Source organism: Thermobia domestica, chromosome 18, assembly GCF_964235325.1.
Source record: "Thermobia domestica chromosome 18, izTheDome1.hap1.1, whole genome shotgun sequence".
Taxonomy (NCBI): Eukaryota; Metazoa; Arthropoda; class Insecta; order Zygentoma; family Lepismatidae; genus Thermobia; species Thermobia domestica.
This window is the reverse complement of record NC_137471.1, coordinates 4,376,885-4,404,503: the sequence shown is the minus strand read 5'-3', so window position 1 is coordinate 4,404,503 and position 27,619 is coordinate 4,376,885. Positions and strand designations below refer to the sequence as shown.

At 35.5% G+C, this 27,619-nt stretch overlaps 1 protein-coding gene across 1 annotated transcript; it reads right to left on the bottom strand.

Moving 5' to 3' along the window:
* Nucleotides 1-1,516: 1,516 nt before the first annotated feature.
* Nucleotides 1,517-26,515, bottom strand: LOC145675905 (uncharacterized). The gene is made up of 4 exons (XM_081746700.1): nucleotides 26,230-26,515; nucleotides 21,597-21,685; nucleotides 3,205-5,755; nucleotides 1,517-2,811 (listed from the first exon to the last, which is right to left on the bottom strand). Exons 1-4 carry the CDS (start codon nucleotides 26,513-26,515, stop codon nucleotides 1,517-1,519), a joined length of 4,221 nt encoding a protein of 1,406 aa, XP_081602826.1.
* Between the last annotated feature and the right edge of the window lie 1,104 nt (nucleotides 26,516-27,619).

The window sequence follows — 27,619 nt, the reverse complement described above, 5'->3', positions numbered from 1 at the left end:
CAGCTAGTTAAGATTCATCGCCAAACCTCCAATTGTGCACCATTCATGTCCAAACTTCTTGCAATCTTTTTGGAAAACCAAGAATTGCGTGTTGGCGGTCCTCGTCTGGAATGTTCAAAATCAAATAAGTAATTTTGTTGTTAATATCGTGCAAATTAGCTGGCTTCTGCTCCTTGGTCTTCACGTGTCCCCACAGTCAGTAATTACAAGGCGACAAATCTGGTGATCTTGCAGGCCAAGATAGTTGTCCTCTTCGGCCAATCCATCTCTCCTTAAATTCCTCGTTAAGAAACTGTCGAACTTGAAAGGCATAGTGCGGCGGTGAGTAGATGTATACCCATCCATGGTCCAACTTTGACCTTGAAAGTACTTATACTTTTGGTACATACTGTCGTTGAAGTAATGAATATTGTAATTACTCTAAGTACTCTCATTGAAGTAATAAATGTTTTAATTGAACTTGAATTATTACCGGTACTTTAGGAACAATTACTGACATGTAATTATGCTGTACCGGACTGTAGTCTCATTACTTCAGTGTTGCTTTTTTTTGCGTACGTAACACTGAACGTATTTAGTTTTCGTACTAACAGTTTAATTACTGTGTTGCTTTTTGTATGTATGTATATAAAGTAACATTTTGCGTATGTAATTTCATTGTTGAACTGTCATTAAAGTGGGCGAGTACACATTATGTATCCTATTGCATTGGTAATATTGTACGGATAACGATTAGTTACCCTTTTCCGGATGTACCGCGAGGTAAACTTTCTTATTTGAGCACCATTTCCAAGGTTAAACCTGCTTATTTTAATTGCTTTCTACTCTTTTATATTTATATATGAAATTGATTTGTATACACGAAATATTAATGATTCTTTTTGCGTAATTGTTTGGTAGAAATTATCGTATTTTGTATGATCTTTACGTAAATCCACAATTATTTAGCATGATGTTGACCTCTTTTATGACAAATATAGTATTTATGATGAATTATTCCTACTTTATATACAGATTTAGCATATGATTTTAAAATTCATATATATGTTTGAGTATTATGAGGTTGAAATAAATAAAAAAAATTACAAGGTACGTTTTTTTATTGAAATTATATTGTTAGAAAGTAAAAAGGTGTTACATATCTAGTTATTCATACAGTGACTCTTATATAGCATGATATACATTTATTAAATACATATAACTAATTAATATTGTACAATACCATTATGAGTACAATGTAAGGTACATACATTCGGTAATCAAGATAATATTTATATACATAAAATATTGTTGTACAGTTGAGTAATAATTGATATGATACAATCACATTATTTTAATACATATTAATGTTCAGGCAATTTATAATGTACTATACACAAAATACTATTGAGTTGAATCAACAGGTATGATTTTCACAAACGTTTACCTTTTTTCACAAGTGTCTAAAATTATATTTTCAATGATTTTAGATTAAAATTAACATACATGCATGCATTATGACTCACTGAGCAAGACTTTAACTTCGGTATCCATAGGGTAATGTTCTATAGTCTGTTTTACTGTGGGGATTTAATCGACGTCTCTTGTTGTTTACTACTCTATGCATTTTAGTTTCAGGTCTTGTAACTATAGTAAATCCAGGCTTACGAGTAATCTTACGTGGATTTAACAATGTTTTACTTTCAATTTTTTCCTTTACTAAATTATAATAATGCTCAAAGGTAATTACTTGACGTGCCCTAGAATCTAAAGTAATTCCTCTAATTTTATGCACGTAATCGAACTCTCCAGTGTGATTGTTTTTCATTCTGTATGCATAATTCTTCGCTCCACACCCTATAAAGACATCTATTTTCCATCCTTCTGGAACCTCGTTTGTTAATTCTCCTAAGTAAGACCCTATTGCAAGCTTAGATTTTTCATGTTGCGGTTGAACAAATATAATACTATCTGTGTCACAGTACAGTATGTGGTCTTGTCCAACAGTAGTCAGAAGGTCGTGAAGTTTAAGCCTTGCCCATGATGTTATGAATGCTGCAAGCACAACATTGGAAAATTTGTTCGGTTTGTTTTCATTTTCTTTGTCTTTATATGTTACAATTAAATGTTTCTCTCCTATAGGTATTACAGACTGCACCTCATATTGTGGTGCATATAGATACGACATAAATTTTTCGGGAGTATCGACGATTACAGATTGCGAAAGATCTGTTCTTTGCCCCCATTTCCCGTACAGAGAATTCAAAAATATTTTCGAAATATATCTTAATCCGGGATTATACTCTATGTTTTCATAATTTAACTGTATTCCTTCATATCTGAAATATTCTTTAATGTACTTTTCCTGTTTTTCTTTTGTAGTGCATTCTGCAGGAAAGCCTGAAGCTTCCTGTTTCATTTGAAGGAATGTATTTACATAATTACGAAACAAACTATTCGAATGCCTATCTTCAGACCCCATAAGCTCAAATTCCCAAATTTCTTTTATTTTCAGTATTTTGTATCCGCATTTCATTGCTCTATGTAATTCAGGGGTACAAAACGTACTTGTAATGGCACGATCACTTTCACAATGTGTACATTCGTCAATATTATTTTCCTGCATGCATGATCGACATAGACCAAATAATAATTTTCCATTCCATGTGTAAGGGAGGGTTGGAAAATATAAATCGGATGGTGGAAGAACAGTACACTTTACAAGACCATGGATCTTCTCAATGTCTGGAAAATATGGTCCCTTGTGAATGTTTGGCTTACCTATTGGGAGAGGCTTACGAGCCATTACCCAAGGGTAAAGACTAGTAACATCTAGGTATGAGATAGTTTCATCATCATTACATTCATGCAGTGCCTTATAGCATTCTACACGGCCACCGTGAAAACTTTCTTTAGGGACGAGATGATCAACAAGATCATCACATTGATCTTTAATAAAATCTTGTATTGTTTTGTCTGATTTTACTTTGGCGTCCCATTCACATTCCCATATTTCGATAACATTAAATTTTCGTTTTTTCAAGTACTCGATTTTTGTGATCGTTGATTCATATCGATCTTGCATGGTTGTACGATGATTTGAAGATGAATCAAGACTTGTATGACGAAGATTAACATAACAAATTTTACAGCCATGCCAAAAACATCCATGAAATTCAAACACTGTGTTTGTTTTACTCTCGTACCCATCGATTTTGTATTTACCGAAACGTCTTTCCAATCCATTTGCGGAATATTCGATTTTCGCACCTCTGGTACGTTCCATATATCGTAACCACTGCAATGCCTTTAAGCTTTGTCGATCACGATGATCAAATCCAAGGGGTGGAATAATTGGAATAGTATTTTCCGGTAGATGCAATGAACGATAAGTTAACATTGAAGTACTTGCAATAGTACTGGCAGAGATAAAGCACTGGAGACCACCAGTTTTCTCTTCAATTAAATCAGAGAACTTAATCACTGCCTCCGCTAAGATTTTAACGTCATTCCGGCAGTAATCGAACATTTCCTTTTGCAGATCGTACTGCATGTTGTTTTCTATACATTCTTTGTGCCAACTTATTAATTCTTTGCGTTCTTCAGGACTTCGTGAATCTGGGTCAAAGTAATGTAACTCAGGAATCTTTCCTACATAATTTTGGTTTTCCTCTGTATTAAATAGGTATGGAAAATATCCCTTCTTTAAGTTTTGATTTAAGCCTAATGTCTTTGGGAGTGCAGATAATTTGATACCCATATACAGGAAAGTATCTCTAAAAACAATTTTATTTGATAATCTCATCTCAATAATTTTGTGTCCCTGTGCTATTATGAAAGGTGAAAGATTTTGACTTTCAATCAATGTCTTAGCCGCGAAAATCATATCATACTTACTGCCGTTATGAGATAATGCTACGATTGATTTAAAGGAGGACCGATCCATCAGCACGTGACGTATAAAGTCTTTCATGCTCTTAAAGGAAAACTCGCGGTTTCCATCTTTATTTCCGCATTTTACGCATGGATCATCTAAGGATTTGCTCTTGCAATCTGAACAAAGATGCATTACATGTACTAAAGTAACAGTATGTTCTTGTTCATCACGATCATTCTTACCGAGTAACATCGTCTCTACATCAAATATAATATACAAAAAGGAGTTTACATGAGATGGTGTTGCTTTTTGAACGAAACATACGTGATCGCGCTCGACATGATTATAGCACGTTTTACAAAATCGTTCATCACATTGGTGTGCAGATTTTCGTCGCCGAATATCATATAAAACACAACATTTAACACAAACTTTGACGTTGTTACATACACTCTTCCCATTTTCTGTTACACTTTTATGATTTATATAGCATTCTTCCGTAGGAAACAGTCTGTGACAATCTGTACATTCGCGTTTTATATTGTCCGATGAAGATACTTCATGATATTTCTCACAGTAAGTGCACTTGAATACACATTTGTGATCTTGTATATGATGATAAGTTTCCAAACAATGATGACAGTATCCTCGTTTCCCCAAGAGTGATCTGATATTTGTAATCAACTGATAATGTTGATCTTCGTATAAAATATAAATTTGCTTTCCAGCGTGTATTCCGGGATATAATACATTAAATTCACGCGTCATAGCATTTTTCTCATAGACTATAATTTGGTATTCAGGTAACAGATGATTTTGAATTTTCTTCACATCATCCAAAGTACACCCATTCTTATTTACAATATCTATATCTACAGTGGAACACAAATCTACTGCTTGTTTCAACAAACGTTTTGGGTTAGACTTAAGACGATATAATTGTTTATGATTATGATCGGCTTTAGCCTTCCCAAGAATAATGCTCTTGGGAAGACAGTACACATCTTTTTTCATAGGTATCACATTTTGTTCTAGGAAATTAATTAAATCGGTATATTTCTTATTGTCACGTGTTCGTCCTCTTCCTTTACGAGGATCAACGATATGTACTTTGAAAGTAACTTCATTTGCGAAAAGAAACTCTTCGTTACTGTTTAACGTGTTCTCCACTATAGAGAAGAGAACATCAGGGTTCAGTTGCGCTTTTGGACGCCATGACATGTATATGGGTTTGTTTAGATTACAAGCAGAACTTTCAATAGTTATGCCTACATACGTGTCATTGTCAACGTCACTAAGGGTATTGTCTATAACGAAATCAAATAGGTTTCGAATATGCGTTTCAGGGTCTGTGATTCCTTCATCATCACGCCGAATCGTCACTTCTTTTCCTTGTAAACCAAAGTAAGAATAGTGTTTAGATGTACTTTTGACAACATGAAAGTCAGATTGTTTACCACCAGTACCGTACAATGAAGATGTTGATGGAATCGTACCAAAAAATACTGTGTCTGATGTAGGACTAGATGAATTTACAGTGTCCTTCATATATTCAACGAAGTCGGATAGAGTTAAACCAGAAATTTTATCATCCGATATGAATTGCATTACCTTTTCACGCGCTTGATCCCTTATTTCTCCATGTTTAAAAAACCCAGCTTCATGGAGATCAATGATATCTTTTGCCGTCTTACAACTGTTGAGGACAACATCTTGAGCTTCATAGTAGTGAATATATAACGCACGCCGCAATTTAAAATATTTAAGATTGTCAACTCTAACACCAGTGGCATGACAACGCGTCACAATTTCCCATGAGAAAAAGACCTCTTCAGCGTCAAAGTAGTCTCGCTCCTCTATGAAATCCAATATGGTATTGATTGTACGAATGGGGTCTATCTGTAAGAATAAATTAATCACTTACTTAAGAACAATATTTCAAAACAAATGATAAGCGAGTAATATATGCTATATTAATCAAAATATTTCTCGAATTCGTAATGATAATTACAAAGTTAGAACAGTATTGGTAAATGAAATATTTAATACAAAATGGAAATATTTGTAATTTTAATCAAGTATAAGATTTGATGCAAAATAGAAATGTATGTCTAAAATATCAAACAATAATTTACATTAATACTTGATAGCCCTTTCTTGATTCGTAATGACAGGGAATCTAATAAGAAAAAAACAAATAATTTGTTGTTGTCGCTACATAATAATAGCGTTTAATCAGAACATTAACATAGACACTAATTTAAGTCAATTCTCTTAATTACTGTATCTGCTTTATCTTGTTATATTATATTTCTGATTTACGTGTAGAATTTAAGCTAAACACTGTATCAGCTGAATTTAAGCGTAACAAGACAGAGTACATTGACATTGACAGAGTAGCAGTGAAAGTTTTACGATAGAAAATGAGTTATTTACCGAGGATGACTGAAGTATCGGGAAATGCTCCTGAACTTGCCGATAAAGGGTAACTTTGACGTTCGGTGAATTACCAAGTATCACGGAATATAGAGTAGATACTACTCAAGCGCAGACATATACTGAAATTTCAACAGAGATGTGTCACTTTTATACCATCACAAGACCCTAAAATATCCGAACATTCCCGAAGTTAAAACCCGAACATACCCGAAGTAAAGACCCGAACATTCCCGCAAGTAAAGTCCCAAACATATCCGAAGTGAAAACCCGAACATTCCCGAAGTGAAAACCCGAACATTCCCGAAGTGAAAGCCCGAACATACTTGAAGTGAAAACTCGAATATTCGCAAAGTGAAAACACAAACATTAACGAAGCGAAGATACAAAATTTCAAAAAGGAAAGTTATTACCAAAGGTTATGTTTTAAATACAAAGTTTATAACTCAAAGTAGTTGAAGTTTACCGAAGATAATAAAAGTATCGGAAAACGGACCCGTGGTCTCCGATAAATTGTAACGTATTCGTTCCCGTAAAATGTTATATGCACAATAAATATGTAATATAGAAAAACACCACATGATATATTCCTAATTAGTATTTATCATTCATTAATTTAATTATAATAATAGCATTTTCAATTTAATTAATAATAGTTCAAATTGATCAATACATTTTATTTGAAGTTTCATGTGTTTATAAAGACAAAAAATTGTATTTGTACTACTCTATAATCTGTCTTTCCGTAAAAAATGTTTCTGATTTTATAGAAAATGTTTTACTCTATCATAAACAAAAGACTACACGAATAAAAATTAAACGTACATTAAAAATTGTAAATTTTACACTTTTATACATATAAACTGTAAGATTACTGAACTTCAACCAAAATAAAACAAACAGTTTAATACTAACAAAATATAAGTTATGGCTAACTGTAGTGACAAAAGTTGACTACAAACGATAGTAGAAAATTGTTGTCATCGTTGTAACAATAGAAGTTACTAAAAAATTTTACACTTAGGGAAATTAACGTATATTGTAATACAAAAATAAAGCCCAAAATCTTAATAGAAAAAAATTGACATGAAAAAATGTTCAAACGAAAAGTGGCTAAAAAATGTTATAAAGTTTAAACGGAAAACTTAAAAAAGTGAAAACAAAAGATGTAAAAACAAAAAAAGTATGTTAAAAGAAAAATAAAACAAGAGTTCAAACGAAAGGTTAGTAACGAAGTGTTAAAAAGTTAAAATAGATAAGTTAGAAAGTTTAACAGAAAAATTAAAAAGAAAATGTAAAAACAAAAGATTAAAAGAAAAATGTAAAAACAAGAAAAGTTGAAAAGTGAAAATTAGCAGCAAAAAGTTAGAAAAGTTAAAAGTTAAAATAGAAAATTGACGTTTATTGTACACAAGAAATTAACACTAAGAACAAATAATAACAGTAATTAGTATAACAAGAAAAATATTGTAAATCAGTTGAATGAAAAGACAAATTGTTAAATTTCATTCTTAGAAAATAATACTTGAAACTATTTTAGTTTAAAAAAAGTTTAACTACATTACATGTTTTTAGACAAATCTTATCGGCAAGTTAACACATTCATTTTAAATACAATTTTGTATTGTGTTCAAAATAGAAAGATTTTTCATTTGTTTTGAAGTTACGGAAAAAAATAGGAATATAATTAAATTTGCAACTACGTTCGGAATATTACTTCAATTGAAATGCTGTAATAGTTATTACGAAAGGTTATTTACCAGTAAGAAATAAGTATTAAATTAAAGACATTTAGTTAAATGTTAAGATTTAAGTTCATAGTGTTGCTACAGACGCTAAGAAAAACTAGTAACTTGGAAGAAAAATATTTTTTATCATTTATCTATGAATTTCCATTTTTGACAGAATTTTCCGTTGATAAATTTTATTTGTAAATTGTACAAAATAAAAGTATCAGTACTGTTACTTACCAATCAATTTAGTCAAATCGTGGTTACAGGGAAACTTGATTAGAATGCAACAATCGAATATCTGTGTGCAACACTAATAGATTCAAAGATTATATTATGACTTCATGTTCTATTTAAATTACCATTATCTATACTTGTCTCTACCTTAATTTTATTTATTTATCATTAAAAAATAAATTTCTAAGTTCTCTTCCACAGTCTACCCTCTTCTCTTTCTTCTCAGTTAAGATTCGGGTGTTCATATTTAACTGTTTAGTAATCCTATGGACGAGAGGAAAAGATTCGGTTATAGTTAAGTCAGACAAACTTTCAATACAGTTGCAATTCACTGCTTTGTATTGTTCTGGGTGTAATCATCAAAGTATATTTCTTTCAGTTTTACTCAAGATTTAGAAAGGAAGTAGCAACTATGTATAGTACAGGGCGCTGAAGAAATGAATTCGAAAAGCAGAAACATTACTATTAGTTTCTGATACATAGTTTGTGCAACTACAAGGCAGTGCTTTGGAAGTTCCAATTAATTATGTAACAGATTCTTGCTTAGATCATAATGATGTTCTCTTTTCTACTTTTCTCCTTAGTCATTAGATTTTCTCACTATCATGCAAGTTAAAGATATATAAGTAAAACATTATCTTAATTTCTGACCTTTATTTTATCGAATTATTGTTTACGCTTAAATAACATTTAAGTCATTTTCTTGGTCTTTGTAGCGTGTAGTAGACTAACAAACAAGTTTATCGCCTTATTTAGTTCATTGTTTAAATTATGACTTATTTCCGCATGTTATATAAATTACTCCAAACATAATTACCTTTGTAGTAATTACTCAATCACATGTTTCGGTAAAACACTATTCATAATTCAGATAATAGTAGTAATAGTAGCAATCTTAATGTTAGATGTAGTAATAAATACAATTTTGAGCTATAACAGTAAAACATTTTAAGCATACAGATACATTTCTATGAATAAATGTATCTCCTAAGAATGTATGAATGTAATATTTTTTCTAACAATTATTGCACAAGAATATACTATTCTTATTTTCAATACATATATTTTATAAGATTACCATAAAAATAGTGTTGAAAGAAAAGCATAGCAGTCAAATTTATACAAGATATAATAAAAAGTTATAAAGATCAACCATAGAAATGTAATCATGAAGAAAATATATATAGTAGCAATAATATTCCTAATAAAAGGTACACAAGACAATTAAAATGCTATTCATATGCTTATGATATGCTAAAGAACAAGGAAAAATAAAGTGATGTAATCAATCATTATAATAGAATTATCTAATAAGAAACGAAACTGTTCTACAACTAATCAAAAAACAAACGAATGTGTAAGCATAAGAATTAAAGAGTATGTGAAGAAAGAGGTACAATGCATAGAACTGAACGAATTAGCTTCTAAAGGAATTCCAGCACAGGACATTTGCAAGATACGCAATAAAACATCAAATATCAACGTAACTGAAAAAGACGGAGACAGAGAAGGGAACGTAATCTTCAATATCAGATTCACACAGTGACACATAATTAGTAGAAATTAAAGAAGGCGAAAGGATAAAGAATGAAAAAGTAAAACGGTCTTATATGTATAATATCATGTCAATTTACATGAAGATGGTAAGTAAGAAAGAATGTCGACAATAACGAAACGTTCACCAATGACTTCCATTTCTCTATGCAAATATATTATGGACGAGTTATAATTGATAACATTGTGCGTCAATGATCTGGTCACCTTTTGATAATATATAAATTATCTCACACTATAAAAGTTTTCATCTCACTACGTTCATCTTAAGATTTTCTTTCCCGTAACCTATCGTATTGTTCTCGTCAACTTTCGCAACGATATAGCGTATGACATTCTGTTTTCCCTGGCATTATACAGTCTCTTATTATACAGTTTCTTCTCTGAAACTGCCTGGTTCGCGACCTAATTCTCTTCATTCTTCTCCACACCCATAGTTTCAACATTGTACTCTCTTTCACGTACTTGTTTTCATATCACACGAACCATTTCTCATTATTCACGGAAGCACAGAATAAACTTCCTCCTAAAGGGTTCTTTTGCCATTTCTATCCTTGCTTTTATTCCACGTTTGCAATGTTATTATTACCTATGTATGAAAATCAAGTCATTTGTAATTGCAATGGACAACGCTCATACGAGAATTATAGTAAAAAAAGTGTAAAATATGCAACTGAAATAATAGAAAATATAGTGAATTAAGTCGAATATCTGAAGCTTTTTTTTAGTATAATCATGTATTATATATATGTTCAAAATTATATTAGAGGAAAAAGGAATATCCAACAATACCTCCTATCGGTATTTTTAATTTAGTGCCCTCCAAAAGTGTGCAAGCAGAATTATTACTATGCCTCTTTCAAAGAAAAAAATAACGGAAAAGTGGGGATCGATTTTTTCGATCAATTGAAGAGGCTGTGTTACCTTAAGAGTAGAGCACTCAATTCTAATGCGTGGAACCCCCTGCTTCCATACTAGTATACATCAAATGGTTTTTGTGACGGCGTGTGTTCCTCAACTATTTGTTTTAATTTTCAGGTGGCCCAAAAATCATGAACGCAAAAATAAAACTTCAAGATTTTATTGTACAGTCGCGCTTTAGAAAATGTATCCACAGAGGACAGATAGACACATATATGTATAAAACATCAATCTAAGCTAAATTCTGTATGCCACAGTGTTCCTGAACTCCAAGTGTATTCTAATATTCAAGGATTTTAAGGTACAACTCATCACTTCCCATACTGTTACATGTTATTTAACTTAGCTCCTCTCATTTGTAACTCCAACAATAAGTGATTTCAAAGCAATTTGTGTCTTATCACATACTTAAGTAATGTATATATTTATTTTTCACAATTAATTTCAATCATCATCTTATTAAACGCTTGCAGAGACATGGGTTTAGAAGTGAATGCAGAGAAAACTAAATACATGGAAGTGCATCGGGACCGGAATACAGCAAATTATGGATTCGTTAAAATATTAAATAATACTTTCCACATAGTGGAAACTCAAATATCTAGGATCAAACCGAAAGCGTATTCACGAAGAAATTAAATGTCGACTAAAAGCAGGAAATTTGTGTTATTCAGTTCAAAATTTTTTCATAAAAATTTTATTGAAGCTTAAAATATACAAAACGATAATTATGCCTGTTGATCTGTATGGCTGCGAAGCATGGCCACTTACTCTGAGGGAAGAACATAGACTAAAAGTATTTGAGAACAAGATCCTGAGACGAATATTCGGACCCAAGAGGAACGGGAATGGGGAATGGCGGAAACTGCATAACGAGGAACTACATAATTTATATGGTCTACCCAACATTGTTAGGGTCGTTAAGTCTAGGAGGCTTAGGTGGGCGGGTCATGTAGCTAGAATGGAAGAAAGTAGAAACGCTTTCAAAGTCTTGACTGGAAGACCGTTCGGAAAACGACCATTAGGAAAACCTAGGCGCAGATGGGAGGACAATATTAAGATGGATCTCGCAGAGATTGCAATACCAAGTAGAAACTGGCTGCAGTTAGCTAAGAATAAAAGTCAATGATGAGCTTTTGTGAACGCGGCATTGAACCTCCGGGTTTCATAAGCCATAGAGTTAGTTAGTTAATTAGTTATTTCAATCATCAAAATAACCTTCTGTTTCAAAAAAAAAACTTTATGCTAAGTTGGCAACTTTGTTACCCTGATGATAATGCAAAATATGTCAAGTATGTCGGACAAATTCTAAACAGTTTTTCTATTTACCACGGTGCACCATGTTGTTATCCTAATAATAAACAGCATGTCTCAGTCTGTATATCACATTAATAGACTTCACTATATGCCCTGCCTGCATAGCTGGCAGCCTTTATACAATAGATATTGCTACCGATTTAAAACTACTATCCTTATTGTAGCAGTAAGGCGTCTCAGTAACTCAGTCACGGTAATTCCTAATAGGAAGGTTAAGCCAATAGTTGTTATTATCTGAGCTGCCTCGTATCTGACGGCAAACATGACGCTACTGTACAGGAAATTTGCAGACGTCCTACAAAATTTCAAAGCTAGTAAATCTTGCGATAAACTTAAATACTATAATCAATATATAAGGCTAATTCTAATAAGTACATTAATCACACTATTAGATGCCGTTACCTGCGCTGCCGAATAAACGTTTATCTCATATTCCGTAACAAAAAGGTGTCGCTACCTACCTTGTTTAGATGACACCAAGTTGTCCCTGACGTACACTACGTGTTATTACATATATATCTCCTCTTACTAGTCACTTCTCATACCAAGTCGCTCGGCGAGAAACAAATGTGTTTTCTATATTTAAAAAGTGCCTTTAAACCATGCAATCAACGTGATTAATATTAGACAACTTATTATTCTCGGTTCATTTTAGCCACTGCAGTACGCAGTATTAGTACTGTGTACTAATTTCATACACAGAATTTCAATGAAGAGAATTCTTCGTTAACTAATACCATATCATGTTCTAATTACTTTTACATTATCCCCATCTAAAAGTTCTTGATCTAAAAATCTATGACCTAATGCCTCAATAAAATAGTATGGTTATGTCTCATACGAAATGTCTTCCTTTCATCCGAAGAAACATTATGTCTGTTTCCCTCTACCACTATTATTTCTTCCCTTCATCAATTACTTATAAGTATTCGCTTTCACCCGTCTACTTTACCCTAAACCCTAGATATATAATACTAGCAAAACAAAATAATCTCACTGATAATGTTAGTATAAAAACGTCCCAACCTGTATGTCACATACGCACGTAAAATTACATTCTTGGTACGAATTCTTGTTCTCCATACTGTCTAATATATTCCGATAATTTAATGGCTAGCATGGGCGCTTTTCGTACACGTAGGTACAAGTTTGATTCACGGTGCTTCTTTCATATAAACAATAGTAATCGTTTTACTTTTTAAATTAGTTTCGCATCTTTCATAGCCAGGAAGTGTAACCCTAAGGCGTTAACGTAAAAAACCATATGCTCTATACATACAAAAGGCGCTTGTCCGGCATTCAATTAATGAAACTGAGACGTGACTTTTTTGAGCAAAATAACATTTTCAAATACTCTCCTCCCATTTATAACACAAAACTCCTATCTATTAGTTTACAACCGCTGTAAATCACGAGGTGAATATATAATGTAAAACACAAAACTTACCAAAAGAAATTAATTATATACCGTATTTTAGTTCACGTAACGGTTTTAAACACGAATAAATCTTCTTTGTGGCTACATGGTTAGCGTACGCGCCTTTGGCGTGGGGATTGAATTCCCTGCTGGAGCTCAAGGATTCTAATTCCACGTTAATCAGTAGGTCCATGTCTCACATAACTATGGTGCTAAAAAAAAGGGACGCTAAACTTCAAATCAAATACGATTATTTGTACCATCAAGGAACGATAAGAAAAAATCTAAATTTTCTCATAAAATGATTACAAAAGTATCACATACCAAGCTTTATTCAGCTCCTGCATTTCACAAAGTTAACATTTTTTTCAGATGCGCCTCAAAATGAAAAAGGTTGGGAACCACTGACATATGCTAACAATTATAAAAGTATTATTTGTCACCAAAATTCAAACTTATGTTCAGTTCAATATTACTAAAGATAAATTTCAAAGCAGGTGTAGGTTACCCAGTTCCTTTCCCCTACTGTAAATGTTAATACCACACACAAAAATAATAAACAATTAATACTATATTACATAAATAATCAGTTTCACCCATCATTTAATGGTCTTTTCATGTAACACTAACTTCTTATATTCTGAAGAGATGCTAGGATTCTATGAGCAAGAAAATAATCGCATATTTATTTTGAAATTTATCTGTCTCTGTGTCTATGCAACTATTGTTTTAATATGTAAAATAATAACTGCGTTTAGCCCTGATGGAGAGGTGCAAACAATCCAAAATTTCTTGCTATTCTTTATTGTATTTGGTTTTCGGCGCGGAAGATCATGATTCGATTCCCGGCAACGTCACAGGTTGTGTTCAATTTTAGTGCCATATAAGTAAAAACTCCATCGAGCAAAATATTTAGCGTACGGTTCTCCACCTGGGAGAATACTCATTCGATTCCCGGTGCAATGAACAATCTTGATTCCCTGTAGCCTCCATATTACATTACACTACACCTTAGTTAATTTATAATTCCATAAAAATACAGCGAGTCATATGGTTTTTAATGCCGGAAAGTCCGCAATCAATTCCTGATAAGAAAAAACACTTCCGTCCCCTATACTCCCAACAATTACAAGTGTTTTGCGTGTATTTCATTTCCAATGTCCCTTCTCATATGAAAAAAAAGAAAACATAAACATACAACAAGAAAAGAAACACAAAGCCAGTACTTACAGATAAATTCTTCTTCTCTGTTAACTTCTATAGAATACAATCCACCAACTCAAACGCATCGTGCTTTTATTTCTTCAAATGAAACCACTGGATTTGCATCAAAGTTTATATACCAACGAAAATAAATCCAGAAGATTCTACGAAATTCTAGAATGATTTTATTACTCTCACTCTCCGTGACTCATATATTACATCCTCTGTGTCGCCCAACCTCCCCTGCGGGCACTTAAACAGATGGTGGTCTCTTTTCTTAAAGAACCCTTGTCGTTCTGAATTAATTTTCCTGTCGCGTCCTGAACCTGTCGCGTTGCAGTTTACCTGTTCTTTTCCCAAACAATTAATCTTTAAAGGATTCCGTTTCCGTTTCAAAAAAGTCTATCAAAATCAAACGGTTGACATTAATTATACACTTCAAGAACCATGCGTGAATTCTTTACATTATTAATTACTTCCTTTATATTAAAATGTCCACCCTACCCAGAACTAAATTAACATTATTTTCTCATTTAAACCCAAAACAATTTATTTTCAGTAACTAATGTTGTTTTCTTTAAATTTGTCGCTATAATTCACAGCACTACAAAGTCTGCCGATTCAATTCATCTAATGTCACACCCTCATTACAAATGCATTTACTTATCACTTTATATATGGGCGAGCTCTGTTTAGACATTCAAAATGTTACAAAGTACACAAAAATAATTAATCAACATAAAGTACAAGCACAGCCAACCATTTCGTTCAATTTCCTATTTAAACCTTTATCAAAAAATAATTCATCCTGTCACTTTAACATGCTCTACAAAGGAACGCATATAAAAAAAAGTAAACAAAAAATATGTAGGTCGTTATTACGTAGGCAAAATAATTAAACTACAGTCCGGTACAGCATAATTACATGTCAGTAATTGTTCCTAAAGTACCGGTAATAATTCAAGTTCAATTAAAACATTTATTACTTCAATGAGAGTACTTAGAGTAATTACAATATTCATTACTTCAACGACAGTATGTACCTAGAGTATAAGTACTTTCAAGGTCAAAGTTGGACCATGGATGGGTATACATCTACTGCGGTGCCCCATCCTGTTGCATGTGGACCTCATTAAGGATGCCTATCTTGGTAAGTTCTGACAAAAGCAATGTCTGTAGCATGTTCAGATAATTGTTACCTTTTACCGTCTCTTCCTCGAAGAAAAAAGAACCGATAATGTGGTCCATTGAAACAGCACACTACACATTGACTTTGGGACTGCCGTACCCCGCTTGTGCTCCTCGAATTCACGTGGATTTTCCACACACCCACCCAAATTCGGCAGTTGTGCCTGTTCACTTTTCCCGACACATGAAATGTGGCTGCATCTGAAAACAGAAATCGAGACAGAAGGTCTTCTTGTAAGCATGACTCAGTATTCCATTCTCATGTCACAGTCTTCCTCTATCAGCTCGTGCACAAATTTTAACTTATAGGGCCGGACCTTCAAATTCTTGCGTACGATCTTGTGTAGCGTTGACTTCGGTATTCCCAGTTCCAATAAGCGACTTCATTGGACTCTGGCTACGCTGTCCTGCAACGTGTGAATCACATCGTCACTCGTTCCTGGCCTTCCACTGCGTGGTAAATCTGACACACTTCCTGTTTCTTTGAACTTCTCGTACCACCTCTTCATACTTGTTTCTGCTGAGGGTGTTTTCCTATACGTTGTTCAGCACTTTCTTCGCGCTGAAACGCAAAATTTTAATTCCGCAAACCACAAAACACATTGTGCCTTTTTTAAAAAATAGATGCCATCTTAAGTTACGTGATTACCAGCGCAAGCGTAATCGAACATTGTGGCCAGAACAAACTTTTTAAATTCTCTTCTTCCAATCCCAAAAATTTATACACTTAAACGTAACGGTTTCCAAGTTATAGAGTTTTACTTTCCTGCAGGACTTTATGGACTCCCTGTATAGTCCAAGAAGCATTCAACAAGAAAAAATGTTTTCATTAGCAGGCTTAATGTTGGACTAAGAAAAAAGTTGGTGAAACGCTATATATGGAATATTGGACTGTATGGTTCAGAAACATTAGGGAAGTTAGAGAAGAAAATTTAGAGAGCTTCAAAATGTGATGTTGGAGAGAGATACAGAAGATAAAATAAATAGAATGAGTAACAAAAGAAAGCGTTTTAAAACGGATAGGAGAGAAGAGGACGCTTCTAGCCACCATCCTTCATAGAGAGGCCAATTGGATTGGACACATGTTGCGAAGGAATTGTCTTCTTCATATTGTCATAGAAGAAAGGGTGGGTGGAAAGCAAGGAGCAGGGAAAAGTTGAACACACTGATCGATTATTTGAAAAATATAAGAAAATATTAAGAGTTAAAAGAGGAAGATGAAGATGGAGAAACGTGAAGGAAACATTTCCAAGCCCAAATCTTTAAAAAAAATAATACTTTATTAGTCCCAGGATCTACCAAAAGACTTAATAATACTTAATAATACAAAAAGAATACTTAATAAAAACAATAATAGAAAAATAATGAAAAATAGATGGACGAGCAAGGTAGGAAATACGAGGAAAAAAGCAGTACATTGAAGAATATTTCGAAAAGACGAGAGAGAATGATTGGACATTATGAGATATGGAAGAATCTCGTTTGTAGCTATAGAGGAAATTAGAGAAGGAAAAGTACCCAGAGGAAGGCTGCAATTGAAATATACGGAACAAAGAAAGGAAGATATGGGGAAGGGACATTATGAGATATGGAAGAATCTCGTTTGTAGCTATAGAGGAAATTAGAGAAGGAAAAGTACCCAGAGGAAGTCTGCAATTGAAATATACGGAACAAATAAAGGAAGATATGCGGACGAAAAGTTACCAAGAAATGAAGAATCTGGCCCAGGATAGAGAAGGCTGGAAAGTTGAGTCAAATCAGTTGCACAGATTACTGACCTGAGACGATGATAATAAAGAAACTTCGTTTATCGAAATTACTTATATTTTTACCATCTCTGTTTATATGTTCGTCCGTTCGGAAGACCAAAACTTTCGAGAACTATTTGATGGATCACGATGCAATTTTGTCCAGGATGTACAGCATAAAAGATTAGAAATCAAATTCGTTGTTCCAGATTATATTCAAACCGGAAGTGATAGAAAGAGCCATTTCCGGTGTTAACGTTAATTACATTAATATATTATATAAAGTTACATTATATATTAAATTTATAAACAATTTCTAAAACTTTCTTTTACTCTGTGGCTTGACATCTGTTTCTATAAACCTTTCACCGAATTACTCTTAACAAGCCAATTTCATTTCTTATGTCCTTATCAATAGAACTCGGTGTTTCAGTAATGTGATGCAGTTAGGAGTATATGTGTCACTGTTAAGATTATGTGACTCACTGTTAGGATTATACGTCACTGTTAGGAGTATATGTGTCACTGTTAAGATTATGTGACTCACTATTAGGATTATACGTCACTGTTAGGTATATATGTGCCACTTTTAGGACCATATGTCACTATTAGAAGTATGTCTGTCACTGTTAGAAGTATATCTGTCACTCTTAAAATTATGGGCGTCACTGTTGAGACTATATACCACGGTTAAGAGTATATATGTCATTCTTAGGACTTATGTTGCTGTTATGAGTATATGTGTGACTGTTGGGAGTATGTCTATCACTGCTACGAATATGTGTTACTGTTAGAAGTATATCTGTCACTGTTAGAAGTATGTATGCCACTTTTAGAAGTATATATGTCACTGTTAACATAATGTGCGTCACTGTTGAGATTATATGTCACTGTTAGGAGTGTCTATCACTGTTACGAGTATATGTGTCTTTGTTAGGAGTATACCTGTCACTATTAGGTGTATGTATGTCACTGTTAGGAGTGTATGTGTCACTGTTAAGATTATATGACTCACTATTAGGATTATACGTCACTGTTAGGTGTATATGTGCCACTTTTAGGACCATATGTCACTGTTAGATGTATGTCTGTCACTGTTAGAAGTATATCTGTCACTCTTAAAATTATGGGCGTCACTGTTGAGACTATATACCACGGTTAAGAGTATATATGTCATTCTTAGGACTTATGTTGCTGTTATGAGTATATGTGTGACTGTTGGGAGTATGTCTATCACTGCTACGAATATGTGTTACTGTTAGAAGTATATCTGTCACTGTTAGAAGTATGTATGCCACTTTTAGAAGTATATATGTCACTGTTAACATAATGTGCGTCACTGTTGAGATTATATGTCACTGTTAGGAGTGTCTATCACTGTTACGAGCATATGTGTCTTTGTTAGGAGTATGCCTGTCACTATTAGGTGTATGTATGTCACTGTTAGGAGTATATGTTTCACTGTTAGGAGTATATATGTCACTGTTAGGGCTATATGTCACTGTTATGAGTACCTGCGTCGCTGTTAGGACTGTATATTCACTGTTGAAAGTATGTGTCACTGTTAGCAATATGTGAGTCACTGTTAGGAATATTCCTGTCACTATTAGGATATATTAAAGAAAAATATATACACAACCTGCTATTTAACCGTGGATATTTTTCATACACTGTACACTCATGTCCAAAATTATTGTCTATCTATAACTATCTTCTTGTAAGAATATAATTTGATAATGATTTTGCAGGGTACTTTTAATACTGATACAATGTGTATAATCGGGTAATTTATATTTGTGGTAAATTTCATAGGAAAAGAATTATAAATTCTTAAATTATAATGAGTAAAATAAAATGTTGCTAAATGGACAAGAAAATTTTATTTTCGTTTTATTATTCTTATTTACTCCTCTTTTGACATGAAATTTGCCTCATACATGTCTTTGCCGATTATACACATACTAACATTATAAGAAATAACGAGCGAATACGTTATCAAATTATATTTCTAGAACAACATATTTATAGGCATGCGACAATAATTTTGGACATGAGTGTACATAAGTAAATAAATAACGTATTCCTGGATCTTAAAAACTACTAACGAACGATATTCTTTTTTAACAGCACAAAAATTCGATTTTCTAGAATTTCTCGATAATCACGCATCAAAATTTACCCTTAACCACTTCATTTTGTCCAGCTCAATGTGAACTGTTGATTAATGTATGTCTTGTCTTTGAGTACTTTATATTTAAACAAAAAAAAAATTACAATTTAATCGTTAATCAGAATTTGAGCTATATCTCACTAGCCATATTGTAAACTGTCGTCTTGCTAGTATGAAAATAAAAAAACTTTGATGAGGTTAATGTTAATAGATGGCGCGGTTATCGCACAGCAATTTGTTTCGAAATATTTCGACTTTCTCGAAAATTACGCATGAGAATTTACACCAAGTCGTATGGTTTTTTCAGATTAATAAGATCTATAAATTGGCTGGACTTTCTTTTCTGTTAAACGTTACCAATATTGGATAATTTACTTTTCTTTCCCGCTATTGTCTTATCAATTTATTTCCAGAAAAATATGCTTTCGTTAAAATAAAATGGACATCTCTTGTCATCGTTTATTGTTGAGCGATATCAAAACTTTTTCTCCGCTGGAGGGCAGCACAGGACGCTTGATATATCCCCACTTATTTCTTTTCTTTTTGATTTTGACGTGGAGTTTCGACGGAGCAGAATCTTAAAGGTTGCTCAGAGAGAGCGACGTTTGATTGATTCTCAACGCATACAGCGAGGGAGCGCCTCCAAGTGACGGATGGCCTACATTAATTTCCCCGATAATACACTCATCACTCGCCCCGCTAGGAGCGGACAAAACCTGTGGCGAGTGATGGCATCTCGGCACGGCAGGCCTTTCAGGTGAACCCCCCCCCCTCACCACAACGCTTTGTTCTCATAGAAACACATAAGGGTTGCCAGTGCCACAGGACGAAAAATAGTCTTTTTTTTTTGTTTTTATTTTACTTACTTAATTCGTGTTTATTTACTCATTTGTTTCTTTAAAGTTTTGCGTCTCTGACCCGTGACCCGACCCGTGACCCTAATAGACTGACCCGACCCGATGACCCGACCCAACCCTGACCCTAATTGACTGACCCGACCCGATGACCCGACCCGAACCGTGACCCTAATTGACTGACCCGACCCGACCCGTGATCCGAACCGATTGACCCAACCTGACAACCCGACCCGAGCTGACCCGATTGACCCGACCCGACACCCGACCCGAGTAGCCTGACCCGACAACCCGACCCGTTTGAGAGCACTACCCACGATTATGCTCTTTTGGCTAAGAGAAACGATAACTAATGCAAGGGAATGATGGTGGAAGAATTCGTGGGATGAGAATGCGCGAGAAAACGGGAATACCTTGAGAAAACTCACTGGCATTGAAAACTTTCTTGAGAAAACAAATTTAATTCATCGAGGATCGAACTAGGAACTCTACGCACTGGAGCCAGGAGCACTGGGCCACCATGGTCTAGAGGTCTGCACGGGCCGGAATTTTTAGCCCGAGCCCGGCCCGGCCCGTGAATTTAGAATGTGAGGCCCGACCCGAGTCCGAAATATGTTTTAGCATTTAGGCCTGAGACCGGCCCGAGCTCGTGTGCTAATCAAATGAGCCCGAAATAAGCCCGAATTACAGAAACTTAATAATTAACGCAAAATTGTATTACAGCAATTAGAGGTTTAATTTTGCAGTGGTGCTTTAAAACTTTTCCAGAAAGAACGGTGCAATATATATCGTTGTACAGTATTTACAAAGTTAGGCCCAAAAAGGTCCAAGAAATATGGTTGAATATTTAAAATTTCACGGCCTGAGCCAAGCCCGGGCCCGATGTAATACATGCTTTGTAGGCCCGAGCCCATGCAGACCTCTACTATGGTCTCCCAGCTTCCAGCAGAGATTGAACCACAAACTTCTGCACTAAACGGCGAGAACATGATCCATTTGCCAATGAGATAACCTCCGGGGAACGGTGACTCTGGATTATGGGGAGTTCTCGCCACTGGTGTGAAAAGACAACTTTAATTCTAAGCTGAGAGTTTATAATGGCCACCATCCTGTCCGTTGGTTCTCCCATTTCTCCCTCATTCTCATTCCACCAAAACTTTCATAGTCATTCACTTTCACTAATCATCCATCTCTACTAGCCGATCGTACAGATCGTACGGCGCGATCGTACAGCACGCTGAATGTCCCCTCTAATGAGTAGTTGATGCCCTTCCTTAAGGTGTTCCTTCACTTTAGGAAAGATACAAAAGTCGCTGGTGCAAGACCAGGGCTCTATAGGGGCATGGGAGGACAATGTGTCCAAGCTTCAATATTGCGTTGATGGTCAGCTTGCTTGTGTGAGGCCTAGCGTTGTCATGGAGAAGAAGAGGAGCTCCATTGTCAGGCCTGACGCATGTCAGTCAAGCCTTCGGTTCCTTTAGGGTTTCTATGTTTCACTTTGTGTTCACGGTGATACCCTTGGGAAGAAATTTGGTGTGGACAACGCCATTCATATTGAAAAAACAGAGTCAGTATGATTTTTCTCGCTTATGTACAGACCTTGAACTTTTTGGAGTGGGAGAACCTTTGTGACGGTACTCAATGGACTGCTTCTTTATCGTCGGATCATAGTGGTGGATCTACGCTTCATCGTCTGTGACGATTTTGCACAGAAAAACGTCGTCCTCAGCCTCATTTCGTCGCAGATTTTCTTGGGACATCCATTCCCCAGTAGCCTTCATCCCATTTCTCGGCATCCTTGGAACTCATTTTGAGCATACTTTGCTATACTTCAGCAGTTTCCTAATTATGAATCCGACTCGTTCCTTAGTGATGTCGAGCTGCGGGGTAATCCCCTTATGCTTGATTCATCGATTTTCGCGGATCAACTTGTCAACCATCTTTTGATGACTCACGTCGGTGGCACTTACTGGCCTTTCAGAATGACTAAGCTTGGAATGACTTGAGTCAGTTCCTCTAACTGCGTTGGGCCCATCTTCGAAAGATAGTCTCATCCACGCAGGCCACACCGTTAGAGGTCTGCACGGGCTCGGGGACCTACCCTGGCCTACAAAATATACAGTATATCACTTCGGGCCCGGGCCGGGCCGTAAATTTTCAAATATACAACCATATTTCTCGGGCCTTTTCGGGCCTAATTTTGTAAATATAGTGTATATTCACTAGACCGTTCTTTCTGGAGAACTTTTAAAGTACAACTGCAAAATTAAACTTTTAATTCCTGTAAATAAAAATACAATTTTGCGTTTCTGTAATTCGGGTTTATTGCGGGCTCATTTGATTATCACACGAACTCGGACCGGGCTCGGGTCTAAATGCTAAAACATATTTCGGACTTGGGTCGATCCTGACATTATAAATTCAAGGGCCAAGCCGGGCCGAGCCCGGGCTAAAAATTCCGGCCCGTGCAGACCTCTACTCAACTTGCATCCGGCTAAAACTTTGGGCAGGCGAAACTCCTTCCGCAGACAAGAATTCGATTATTACTCTTACTTTAACCGCACGTCCATACGAGTTGTCATCTTAACTATACCAGGGTTAACTATATCTGCTTTCTGTTGCGTAGCTGAGCGTAGTTTTACCGTTTTGCGACGCCCAGACATCTACGAAGTACAATGACCCCAATGTGCCTGAACGGTGTAGTATTGAGCCATGTCCATAAGAATGTACCGATCAAATCAGTGTGAATGATCTTCTGAACACTTTCATTGAAATTTCGGACGGAACGAGAACCAAACAATTTTGGAAAGCTGAGTAACGACTCACTAGTATTGTTTATTTATTATAATGAAACATGTCCCAAACTGTAAAAAAATAAAACATCATTCAAACACTTTTAGTACAGATGTTGAAAGAGAAATATATCAAGTGTGTGTTTATAAAGTGTGCTTTGTGTGTCCAAAAGCGTTCATTCTCCGAAAACAGTATTTAGTAAACATATTAAGAACACTTCTTCTCGGCCAACAGTTCGAAAACAAAGTGATGACATACATATTGCACATTTTGTACATACATCTGGGACACATTTGGACAACACAGCATCTACAAGGAGAGAATATGTGTCATCTGCAGATGTTCAAAGAGTGTCAGTAATGTGTACACTGTCCTACTGTTCTGTATTTTTTGCAGTGCAGTGGAACGATTGTGGAAAATCGGTTGTTACCTGCCGTATAGTCTGGACCTTGCTCCAAGAGATGTTTATGTGTACTTACATCTCAAGATATCCTGTCCGGTAAACATTTTAATAGTGGTAAATAACTGCACACGACTGTCGGTTATACATTGTTTCCACTCAAAGGCTGCTGACTGTTATGACATTGGAACACAAAAGATAATCCCAGAGAGTGATAATTTTCGGTGATAAATGTTGACAGGTAGTGTCACTTGTGCTGTTTTTGTGGCAATAAATGTTTCAAGGTCACTGTGTCTTCTTTGTTTTTACTGCTCTAGGGAAACTTCTTTGTTTTTACTGCTCTAGGGAAACTTCTTTGTTTTAACTGCTCTAGGGAAACTTCTTTGTTTTTACTGCTCTAGGGAAACTTCTTTGTTTTTACTGCTCTAGGGAAACTTACTTTCTGAACCCACCTCGTATGCTGCTCACAGAGAACGTAAACACAAATTAATCAAACATTTGTACATAGCAAGTCGTTAGATATATTCAGGTTTCAAATTACATCAATGACTATACAAATAGAACGACATGAAAACTAGTCTTATTTTTTGTTTATCCTAACAGCTATGTTACCTTTTGTATTCAATAAGTTATATTTATTTTATTTATACATATTTTTGTCCATTACCGGCTTCTATGACCTTAAGCCCCTTATGTATGAAGGATGACATCTCTTGGCGAGCACACTATCCGAGGAAGGGAGAAGGAAGGAACAGGCCTGGAACCTGTATCTTAAGTACCATCCCGGTATTTGCCTGGTGTGAATGAGTGCCCCCACCGTAAATCGAACTCCGGACCTCTCGCACTAAAAGCAAGAGCGACAGCGATTGCACTACAGTACATAAAGCCACAATAAGTTCAATTGAAAAAGGAAGCCAAAATGTTCTTACTAACTCACTCTATGGCCTATGGAACCCAAAGATTCATAATGCTGCATTGTCAAAAATACATGCTGAAGATATGTTAATAATATTCTTATCACTTTGTATCGTTTTGCTGAATAGAGATCCTTTTTATTAGAAAAATGAAAAATGAAATGGAATCTTTGAGTTGTACGTCCCACAGTTATGCCAGCTGGGCTAAAGGAGACGGTGATGATGAGAAATGAATGAAATGAAGAAGGTGGGAGAAACGTTAGAACCCCGTTGAAACCCACGCACACGGTGTTTGTACACTACAAAATTCACTTGGCGCAAGCTAAGATCGAACTAGGGACCCCTACCACTGAGCTACTTCAGCCTCTCCTGTTTTATTGGAATTATAGCCGCGAGAATGGGAGAAGGAATAGTGTTGGGCTGGATCAGACTGCTACATCTTCAAAAGAAAATTGTCTGAATCATTTATGAAGAGATGTCAGCTGTTGAGCTACAGTGAAAGTCATAAGTATTCGTGCACCGACTGCAAGCTATGATTAAATGCCCTTAGCTCCGACTTTGTTGGAAATAGAGCATTGAAACAAACGGCACTGCATTATCCATTAAATTTTTTATTATTTACAAAACAAACGTTCTGTGAATGCGAAAACATACACAAATAATGGCAAAAGAAACAAAAATGAACATGATTTTGATGTTTCAAAAGTATTCGTACACTTAGAAAACGTCCAGAAAGAAAATGATTGCGCATGATTCAATACTTGGTTAGGTTCCCTTTGGCCCTAATTACAGCTAGAAGGCGCTTCGACATTGAGTGCACCAAACGTCGCGTATCTTCGACTGTTATAGAAGCCCATTCCTCTTCCAGTGCAGTTTGCAAAGAACGTTTACTCGTAATGCTGCACTTGCGGAGTTTCTTTTCGAGTAAGTGCCATAAATGCTCAATCGGATTGAGGTCAGGCGATTGAGGAGGAGTGGCCAGTTGCTTTGGCACACTGTAAGTAACCAGAGCTTTGTATTGTGTGCCGTATGTTTGGGATCATTGTCCTTTTGAAATATAAAGTTATCTTGCAGGCCTATTTGATCAGCACTAGGACGTAGATTTTTCTTCAAGATGTCAATGTAAACACGCTGATCCATAGTACCATCGATAATTGTCCACTTTCCCATTCCCGAATCACTCATGCACCCCCAAACTAGCACTCCCCCACCTCAATGCTTGACGGTTGGCCGCAGATGTTTCGGGTCCATCTCTTTATTGGCTTCCGCCACACCATTTGTCTACCGTCGGAACCAAACACATTAAATTTACTCTCGTCTGAGAATATCACTTTGCTCCAGAAAGTCACATCTTTGTTCACATAAGCTTTTGCAAACTGGAGTCGCTTCTTCCTATTCACTTCGAAAAAAAAAAATCCTTTCAAGCAACACGCCTATTATACCCTTGTTTGTTAAAAGCACGACGCACAGTGCTTTCCGAAACTGACATACCTGATTTGGCTGCTTCTGCCACCAACTGCGGAGCACTGGTTCTTGGGTTCTTCTTAATTTCGTTCAGCATTATACGTTCACATCGTCCAAAGATCTTCCGTGGATGTCCACTTCGCGGCATGGTTTTGACTGTATTTGTTTCGCAGTATCGATCTATGATTGACTGCACTGTCGAACGTGGTCTTCCGATAATATCTGATATCTCCCGTAAGGATTTGCAGTAGTTATGAAGCTTTATAATTATTTTTCTTTCTGCTTCTGTTGTCTCTGTCCCTTTTCGATCCATTATGTCTTTCGTCCTGAATCAATCTTTGATCTTGAATGATGTTTTGCTGACCTGTGGTTGTGTTTAGCTTTGCAAACCTCCAGAGGGCGTTCTAACTGCCAGAGGGCCTGAACAAGAGCTCGAACAGCTGGGCGCTTTTGTCTTTAATTTCAGTGTACGAATACTTTTGACACATCAAAACCATGTTCATTTTGGTTTCTTTTGCCTTTATGTGTCTATGTTTTCGCATTCACGGAACGTTTGTTTTGTACATAATAAAGAAATTAATGGAAAATGCAATGCCTTTTGTTTAAATGCTCTATCTCCAACAAAGTTGGACCTACAAGCATTTAATCATAGCTTGCAGTCGGTGTACGAATACTTATGACTTTCACTGTATATGCTGAGAAATATTTGATGATATTGTCAGACTATGAAAGAAAAATAATTTAAATGTGCGGTTACAGTTTACGTCAAAGGTACCCAACCTTGTTTACCTTTTCGGATATTATCTATACTATACGTCCCCTTTCCTTCCCGCTCGTTGGTCGTAATGCTACCCTCAGTGCTATTAGCTAATAAAAATTGGAAATTTTAACGTCAAAGAACCAAAAAAAAAAAATCTAGGTACCAGAATCACATTTCCGATCGCCACGGCTACCGGCATTTTTCGAACCCTGCCTATCTCTCATTCGATTTTACATTGCTTCACTAACGATAATTTCATTGTACATGGCAACCTTGGTTCTGTTGGCCTTACGAGACGGATGTAACCGAAAACCAAGAGTGAGTAAGAGGTGACGTGCTTTCGTCACGTGCAAAGAACTAAAAGAGAGAGAGAGAGAGAGGGAGAGAGAAAGTGTTGTAGATCGACATGAGAGAGAGAGAAAGAGGTCTCTGCACGAAATGTTGCAAGACAGAAGAAAAGATATAGTTGCCAGTCGCATGGTCCTATTGTTCCCAGAAGCAGTTTTCTTACATTATCGGCCATCTTCGATTGTTTCTCCGATTGTAACAGCTGTGAAGTATGGCCTCTTTGTATCACCATAAATAGAATGGTGATTTTTCTTTTAATTCTTTTCCCTAAAACTTGTTGTTGTTGTTGTTGTTCAGTAGATTTAAAAC